The sequence below is a fragment of the Tripterygium wilfordii genome, chromosome 15 (genome assembly GCF_013401445.1).
Source record: "Tripterygium wilfordii isolate XIE 37 chromosome 15, ASM1340144v1, whole genome shotgun sequence".
NCBI lineage: Eukaryota > Viridiplantae > Streptophyta > Magnoliopsida > Celastrales > Celastraceae > Tripterygium > Tripterygium wilfordii.
In genome coordinates, this window is record NC_052246.1 from 11,416,012 (window position 1) to 11,425,129 (window position 9,118).

The following is a 9,118-nucleotide window of genomic DNA, read 5'->3' on the forward strand; positions in this document are numbered from 1 at the left end:
TTGCAGAAAGAGACTGTCCATAACCAATGAAAAGAACCAAACAGATAGACAGACAACAAAAGGCTTGTAAAGCTCAGTAATTTAGACACTTGCAGCCCTTTAGAGATGGGATACTTGTTCTTAAGATAACATTCTTCAGAAAAAAACCATATCTACAACTATCATTGAAAATGGGAACTTCAAAGGTTAATGGGGACCCCAAACATAATTAACAAACAAGGCCATGTTGTTTCCCTCTCATATGTGCTGATGCTGTAACAGCAAGAGTCTAGAATATGCCCCATCCGGTTGGCTGACTAATTCAGAGTGACTGCCTTGCTCAACAATGCGCCCATCTTGAACAACTCCGATGCAATCCACTCCTCTTATGGTCGATAAACGATGAGCCACGAGGACCGTGGTTCGACCCCTCATTAGCCTCTCAAGTGCTTCTTGTAGCACACACTCGGACTCAGCATCAAGTGCACTTGTGGCTTCATCTAGCAACAGAATTGCTGGGTCCTTGAGAATTGACCTGGCTATGGCAATTCTTTGTTTTTGACCACCAGAGAGCTGAACCCCCCTTTCACCAACTGGTGTCTTGTAACCATCAGGCAATGCACTCACAAACCCGTGAACGTTGGCTGCACGAGCAGCTTCTTCGACTTCTGCTTCGGTTGCACCATCTTTTCCGTAGGCAATGTTGTCAAAAATGCTAGCTGCAAACAATGCTGGCTCTTGTTGCACTAACCCAATTTTACGCCTAAGAGACTTCAAGTTCAATCTGCGAATGTCTTTTCCATCGATCATGACTCTCCCGGCCGTTGGATCATAGAACCTCTCAATCAAAGCAATCACAGAACTCTTTCCAGACCCACTAGCCCCAACTAGTGCTTGGCTTTTGCCAGCTCGGATTCTAAGATTGAAATCCTTGAACACCATAACATCAGGCCGTGAAGGATATGCAAAATCAACATGTCTAAGTTCAATTTCCCCACGAACGGATTCAACATCCTCGGCTTCAGGATCATCTGGGTCAATCTTGGTCGAACGATCCAAAATTGATAACACAGAATCAACAGCCTCTCCACCCCTAATAATCTCTGGAGCAATGCTAACAGTTTCTGCCACTGAATTAGCTGTAATAACCAAGACAACAAAAACCTTGAGAACTTTTGCGAATGTCGTGACACCTTGCCTAACGAGGTGTACACCCCACCATAAAATGAGAGCTTCAGAGGCATTTAGAGAAAATTGGGAGAGGCCAAAGAGAATGCCAGCTATTTGGCTTCGTCGTAGACTACGGCGAAGTGGGACTCTAAGCTCATTACAGAACAGGGAGAGGATCTTGTCTTGGGCATTGAAGGCTGCAACAGTCCTGATGTTGCTAACTCCCTCACCAGCAATCATGCTACACTTGGCATGAGCCTTTGCAGTGTCTCCAGCAAAACCCTTGAGCGAAAGTTGCTGTGCAACAAAGAATTTAACAGAATCAAACTCAGAAACTAAAAAATAATCAACACCCATCAAAGTTAGTTCCAAGCACCAGCAGTTGTTGCTTTTGCTTCACTCAATTTGATCAACATTTCTTCTTGGGTTTTCTACACTTCATCGATCTTCGTATGAGTTAGAAGAGTCGGTCAGATTTGGTAAGTGAAGCAGGGATACCCAATTAGCATAGTTCAAATTGTATGTTTGGTTCACATTACTGCCTAAAAATCGCGTTAAAGTTCGTTTTTTTCGGTGGTTAAAACGATTTTCATCTGCAGAGCAAGGACAGAGTACGTACGTTGTCCGCGTGTTAAAGAAGAGCAAAGAAGGTTGACAAAGTACGAAGCAACTGTTCACAAAGAAACCCACAGTCTAGACTCCAGACACTTCCTATAACGACAATCGGGATTCGGGAATAAAGGGTCTGCCATGCCACTGTTGACTGCCAAATGTGTCAAATAATATGCGATCACGGGCCACAAGAATCCCTTGAAGCTCTCGCATGCCGGTGGCATCTTGTTTTTTTATATGAAACAAGAAGAACTCAAAAACCAAAATAAGAAGAAACAAACAAATGGCCTTTTAATTTCGAGTCTTTCTCGACAGACGCGGAACCGACCTTACGCTGCTTGGTGCATTGTCGGTGTTCGATAAAAGTCCCAAGAGAAAAACAAACAAAAAATAGTGGAAGGTAATAAACAAGTTAAAAACTTTGAATGGCTTCCAGACAAAAAAATACAAACGAAGTCAATAACCTCGAAAATTAGCGGGCATTTGAAAATGATGGACTGAGACTATGGAATCTCTGCTATTGATGGGTCCTGTATTATATTGGCTTTTACGTGACTTTTGAGGAATTAAAATCTGAAGGTAGAACGTGCAGTGAACCAGACTAGCGTCTAGCTAGAGACCCATTTTTATTTGTTGCATTTGTCGTCTAATGCTAAGCTTTAGGCCAAGCTAGATTCCAGGAGATCGCAAGCATATGCAGAAAGAAATCAGAACAAGTAAAGAAAACAGAAGAGTATGGGGCTTACCTGGGAAAAATTGGCGAGGACTAGAATGGGGAAGGTAGCAAGGATAACAATAGTGACCCTCCACTCCACCACGAAACCAATCATGAATGCAGTGATAAGGGAGGTAATGTTTTGCAAAATCACAGATATCCTATCTGGTATTGCAGATTTCATATCAGCAGCATCATTTGCTAATTTAGCTGCAACCAAGCTTGAGTTGTGCTCCTCCTCATCGAACCATCCGACTTCATTCCTTAATATTGCTGTCAAACAAAAAAGATTGTAAATCAATGGAAAAACTGACACCCAATACAAAATTATGTGATGAATTCAGAATGTTCAGTTAAATATGTACCTGCAAGCATCATTCTTCTGACTCTTGTAGTGAGGTTTTCTCCCATGATACTGAAGAAGTAATGTTGAATCAAATATGCGGCGACGGCATAGATGCCAACTCCAATGTAAATGAAAACAAATTCCTTAACTTTCCTTTCCATGACGGCAGGGTTTCTATAGTAGAACACTTCAATCATGTTGCTCATCACAAAGGCAAAAGTTGGGCCGATAAAACCAGACAGTACAGAACCAATGGCACCCATTATTGAATAAGGCCATTCAGGAGCGTTTAGCTTGAGAAGGCGGAAGAAATAGCCATCTGGTGCACGAGTTTTCCTGTCTGTTTCAGCATTTGACACCATTTCAATCCTCCCATCGGCACCAGTACTATATGAGTAGCTCAAGTTTCTTAAGCTGCCTGAACGGAGACTTAGAGACTTGGTCGATAGGGAGTGGCTAAGGCGTGATGAGCGTGAGCGTCGTGTTGATGGGTTTGCAAAGTCTCGGTTACCAACCATTTCTTGGAATCTCATCAATGAAGCATAGGCTCCTGCTTTAGCAACAAGTTCTTCATGGTTTCCTGTCTCAACTACTTGCCCCTGCTGTATGACTGCAATTGTGTCAACATTTCTTATGGTTGAGAGCCGATGAGCAACGACTACGGTTGTTCTCCCGACCATTAGACGGTCTAATGCTTCTTGCACGATACTTTCAGAGCCTGCATCAAGTGCACTAGTGGCTTCGTCGAGCAGGAGGATCTTAGGATTTTTCAACATTGCTCTAGCAATTGCAATTCTCTGTTTCTGACCACCAGAGAGCTGCACTCCTCGCTCACCCACCTGATTTTCAAGTGAAATGTAAATTCCATAACAACGTTCATAACATGCCTTATAGTTGTATAAAGAAAAATCAAAGTTGGACTAATTGGCCTATATAGACCAACCTGAGTGTTGTATCCATTAGGGAGCAATGTAATGAAGCTATGAGCATTTGCTGCAGAAGTAGCAGCCTCTACTTCAGCCATCGTTGCATCAGGCTTTCCATAGAGTATGTTCTCAAGTATGGTTGTGGCAAAGAGTGCAGGTTCCTGATTCACCAGGCCAATCTGATCACGTAACCACTTCAACTCCAGTGTCTTAATGTCCACATTATCCAGCAAAACCTGTCCTGCTCAAGACAATGTGAAAATGTTAATCCAACCAACCATGAAAGGCCATTAGCTCGGTTTTGGACATGGAACGACATAGAAAGATTTCTTAGTTACCCTGATTAGGATCATAAAACCTCTCCATTAGAGACACGACAGTGCTTTTTCCTGACCCGCTACCACCAACAACTGCAACAGTCTTTCCGGCGGGGAAAAAGATGGAAAAGTCTCTAAAGATCATAACATCAGGCCTTGATGGGTAACTGAATGTCACATTCTTGAACTCTATATTGCCTTGAACCTCCGGCAAGCACTTGCCATCGGAATGATCTTGAATTATGGAGGGCTTTTGCTTAATAATCTCCATCAACTTGTATCCAGCTGCCTTGCCTTTGCTGAATGGTCCAAGACTTGAAATTGACTGACCCAAGCTCCTGTTAGCAAGTAATCAACCGTAAAGTTATAAGCAGGACAAGTACAAGTTTATTGACACGAAGGACTAAAGGCATGTCATTTTAGCAGGAGATCTTACAGGCCGCCAACAATGGCAGAGAAAACAGCTGTGAAAGCCCTCCCTCCATCGGTCTGTCCGTTTCTGATGAAAACACCAGCATACCAGAAAACAAGAGCCCAAGACATGCAGGCAATTCCAAAGGTACATCCTAGCCCCAGACCTTTAGCCATCCCAGCCTTGTAACCAAGCTTGAGAGTGTTTTGTATGGCATTTGAATAGGCATTCAAGGCCTTGCTCTCTCCTACATATGAGTATACTGTTCGAACTTGCGCCATTGCCTAAGCATCAAGGAAACACAATCAGATTGCCTTAATTTCCTTCAAAGCTATTTGTTTGATAGAAAATAAACTAATCAAAAGAGTGAAGCTTTATAGTGACTATTATGATAAACAACAATATGGAACATATGAGGCTAAAAAATTAGTATATATAAACAATTTAACAAAGCATTAATCAACAACTCAGCGAAATTGTTAGACAAATGATACTCACCTGCTCAGCGATCATACCGGCAAAGCCGTACGATTCTCGACTCTTGGAGGTGAGGCCTGTAATGGTATAGGCATACAAGCCCCCAGCAAATGCAATTCCTGGTATGATTGCCACACTAAGCAATGCCAGCCTCCAAGCTGATACAAAACCAACCACCAACCCCGCCAAAAAAGTTGACAAATAGTGTATGAAGTTACCCACCTAGATTACCCAAAAACAGTTGGTGAGTCTACAAAAATTAAAATCAATCTACATCAAGGGTCACAGAGTTTTAGATAACCCATGTAATCCAGATTTGGAAGAATGTGAAGTCATAAAAATAAGAACTAATTAGCCATGGGACCCTTTGGAGTAAATGAAAATCAACAACCCAGATGTGCATTCTCATATTAAAAGACACCACCAGCACCAATTTTGACTCAATGAAATATTAAATTAAAGAAAAAGAACGGCACCTTCTCGCTAATGGCATCTTGGACAAGAAGTGTGTCTGTTGAGACACTAAAAACAATATCACCAGTTCTTGCATCAGTGTCAAAGAACCCCACATCCTGTTTCAACACTGCCTCCAAATACTTCTTTCTTAGAGTGCTCACTTGCCGCTCTCCAGTGTACATCCAGCATGCAGTTTCTGGTTAAGGAAAAAAATTGGACTACACAGCTTCAGCTTTTGCAAATTCAGATAAGAACAACGTTATAAATGAAGTTTGAGAAGACTAGGAGAGATAAGAATCAACTGCTCACCTGCATAGGCTGTCACACAAACCACCAGACCAAGATACACAAAATATACAGAGTACTGCATCAAACACAACATAAAAAGGAATAAGAAAACAATAGATCTTAGATCTGGATTAGATTTGATAAGGCAAACGTGATAGATATAAGTGATTCGTACCTTCAAAACTTCACTGGTCAGCTTTTGCAAATCAGATTGGTTATTTCCAAACCCATTAACCATTTGCCCAAATAACAAGAAAAACACTGGCATTGAAGAACCATGAATAATAGCTCCCACAGTGCCACAAGTCATCAGTAGCCAGTCATACTTATCTGCATATGAGAACAGCTGAAAAAATGGCAAGCTCTGCTCTTTTTGCTTCTCTGCCTCTGGTATCGATGCTTTCGCCTCTGGAGTCTCCGCCATTATACCACTCAACACAAGTTCTTCAAAGGAGAAAATGGTGTGGGGGGGGGGGGGAATCAGTTGGGTGTGTTCCACTAAAAATCCTAACGTTCTGCTTTTGGGTTTGCTGCCATTATAGAAAAAGATCTAAGCTTTGATTGAACAATATCAAAGTAGGAGATCTGGGTACTCTCTCTTTTTTTACCTCTGTCTATTTGTGGGTCTTCAATAACTCAAATTGTCGTTTATGGTTATCAACTCAAGAACCAGGGACTGTGTATCTTGAGAGAGAGACAGGTAGTGAGAGCTTCTGTGTGTGTTAGACCAATGGTCAAAGGAGGTGAAGAAATGAAGTTCAAAAGAGGATTTTATAAGGGAAGGTGTAGCTCCACTCTACCTATTTCTGAATTCTGATTGTCTAAGCCTCTAAAAGGTGGTAGGTTAGCACAAATTTTAGTTTCTTAATTAAAATTGTTTTAGTATACTTATTTAATTATATTTATTGTCCTATTATTCTTAAAGTTTCTTTCTGTATATTAAAATTTCTGCAATTAATCTTTACATATATAGAGACTTTTTTTACACTGTCTTAATAAATTCAAATTATATATTTTTATTTTAATAAATATTGTAACAAAAAATATTGGATAAATATTATTCAAGTATGCCTTTTTTAGGATAAAATCATTTTTAATGGGCAAGACTTTATTAATAATGATCCTCTCCAATGTGAACTTGGGTTTTTTTTTTTTGTAATTTTTTTCTGTCATATATTCAATGTTTTATAGAAAAACCTTTTTTTTTTCTTTTCTTCTTTTTTGATAAATAAAAACATCCTTCCCTGACACTACATGTGTAGTAAATTGCAGTCCTTATTCTTTCTATAGATATTTTTTTTAACTTTAAAAATTGAAAAAAAAATAATTAAATTCACAGGCCCCATAAAAACTGAATTAATTCCATTAACATAACCCTCAACTTTCCTATTTGTGCACAAGAGCCAAGAGGATATGTAGAATCTTTGATGGGCACAGCACAGTTGAGTCTAGGGTTACTATTCTATACCGTTATAGTTAAATGCAGTGGCAGCCATGAAAGTGATTGCTCTAATTATAAGTGATTTCTTTCCTCTTTTTTGTCATTATTGTTTAATTAATAGTCATTAAAAATGATTACTTTTGAGGGATTACAAGGTATTTTAGCAACTAATCATCAACAAATCATGTGATTTGAAAATTGAAATTAATTCTTTTGACATGAAACTTCAAGAGGGTTTTGCCAAACACAAAGTTGCCAACCAAAATATGGCATGTATATTAGGAGTTGGTGGGGTGGGGGTGATAGATTCAATCGAATGAAGCTTAAATTCAATCACTTCCTTTATTTATCATCAACTTATATGTAGTATTTCGTCTCTATATATATAGACAAAAAAAATATGTATATATGTCAATGACTCAATATATATACATATACATATATATAAATGAAGGCGACATATATATCAAAGTCACATTCTATTACGATCAAAGTCACATCCAGGGTGCAATTGATTTTTCAAATATACATTACTTGTTTGAGTGTGTTTTCATAACCAATTTGTGTTTTTTTTTTTTGTTTTATTATTATTATTAGCATGCTAATTTTCTAACGACTACGATGCATATTTTATTTATTTTTTTTAAACGAGAGAGAGGGATTCGAACACTGATCATCAAGATAATATACACCATGTTTATCACTCTAACCAATGGCTCGGTGTCGGTGTGTTAAGTTAATTATGGGGAAAACAATGTTGATATATATTGCCATGAATTATTGGTCGAAAACATTGTTCAATTTTTTTAACCATCGAAAAAGACAAAATCCTTAAAATCCTTGAATTTTGGGGTTGAAAGCGAAACTTCTTGTGGTTCTTTGGTTACTAACATTAAAATTGACAAAACATGACACGTGATTCACGAATCACTCATTAAACTTTAGTTAGTAGATAAGGGGACCTTTGTGAGAGTTGAAGGGATAAATGTGAATGATTCAATGTATGGTTGAGGCCTTGAGTTTGAGGGAGACAACCACAAATAATAGTTCAACAGTTAAAGAGGGTCCTTCGCAACGAAAGGTGCTCGCTCGGTGCTATTTTTTCTTAGTTATATTTATTTTAACATTCATTTTTAAATAAAAATTGTAGTTTTCTACTAATAAGAGGTGGTTGGTTGGGTTGACAATTTGTTGGGTTAGACATATGTGTGTTCAAAGTTCGATTTCAATATGAAAACATATTTCTCAACGGTATTTCTATCATCTAATCTTTGAAGTGGAGTGCAATAGTCCGTGGTACAATTAGTGTTAATGATTTGGTCAGTTTAGCTCCAATCAACCACTTAGGTGATAGTTTAATTAACGAATTTTTACGGAGCCAAATAATATGAATTTGGAAAGTTCTGAGTTTGATTCACATTGGGAGTAATATCTTTTTTAGTCACACGCTGTGTTTTGGCCAAACTTACCATGTTATCAGGTGAGAAATTTCTGTGCACACGAGCCTGACTACCCAAGTTAGGCTCATATGAAAAATTTTTATGTTACCGTTCTCGGTTGAAAAAAGAAATTTAGCTACAACCCCACAAAGTTTAACGTTACATGCCTTTAAAGTGATATATGCCCTTGTTTGTAGCAAGCCTAAACAAATGACAATGATTAATCATGTAATCATGAATCATGATCATAATTAATCATGATAAATTATTTTATATATTTGTGCATGCTATGTCACTCTATCTATCCATATCACTTATTGTACTTGTGTTGTGTTCATTTGGTCCCTTTATGGCTCCCCCAAAATAGGGAATAATGTCATAATTTTTTTTTAAAAAAAAATTAAGCACTAGTTATCTAATATTTAGAGCCTAAATAATTGTAATTAAGTTAGACGAATTGGGTTTTGGGTGTATTAATGTAGGTCCTTTTTGGGACAATAGATCTGTTTTGGTGAACTATTTGAGTCCTTATTTATTTAT

At 38.4% G+C, this 9,118-nt stretch overlaps 1 protein-coding gene across 1 annotated transcript; it reads right to left on the reverse strand.

The window, feature by feature from the left end:
- LOC120016211 (ABC transporter B family member 19) lies at nt 1-6,439 on the reverse strand. Its single transcript, XM_038868869.1, has 10 exons — nt 5,874-6,439; nt 5,720-5,774; nt 5,431-5,606; nt 4,976-5,176; nt 4,502-4,761; nt 4,087-4,403; nt 3,766-3,989; nt 2,842-3,661; nt 2,508-2,749; nt 1-1,446 (listed from the first exon to the last, which is right to left on the reverse strand). The coding sequence occupies exons 1-10, from the start codon at nt 6,120-6,122 to the stop codon at nt 238-240; spliced, it is 3,753 nt and encodes a 1,250-aa protein (XP_038724797.1). The 5' UTR covers nt 6,123-6,439; the 3' UTR covers nt 1-237.
- Between the last annotated feature and the right edge of the window lie 2,679 nt (nt 6,440-9,118).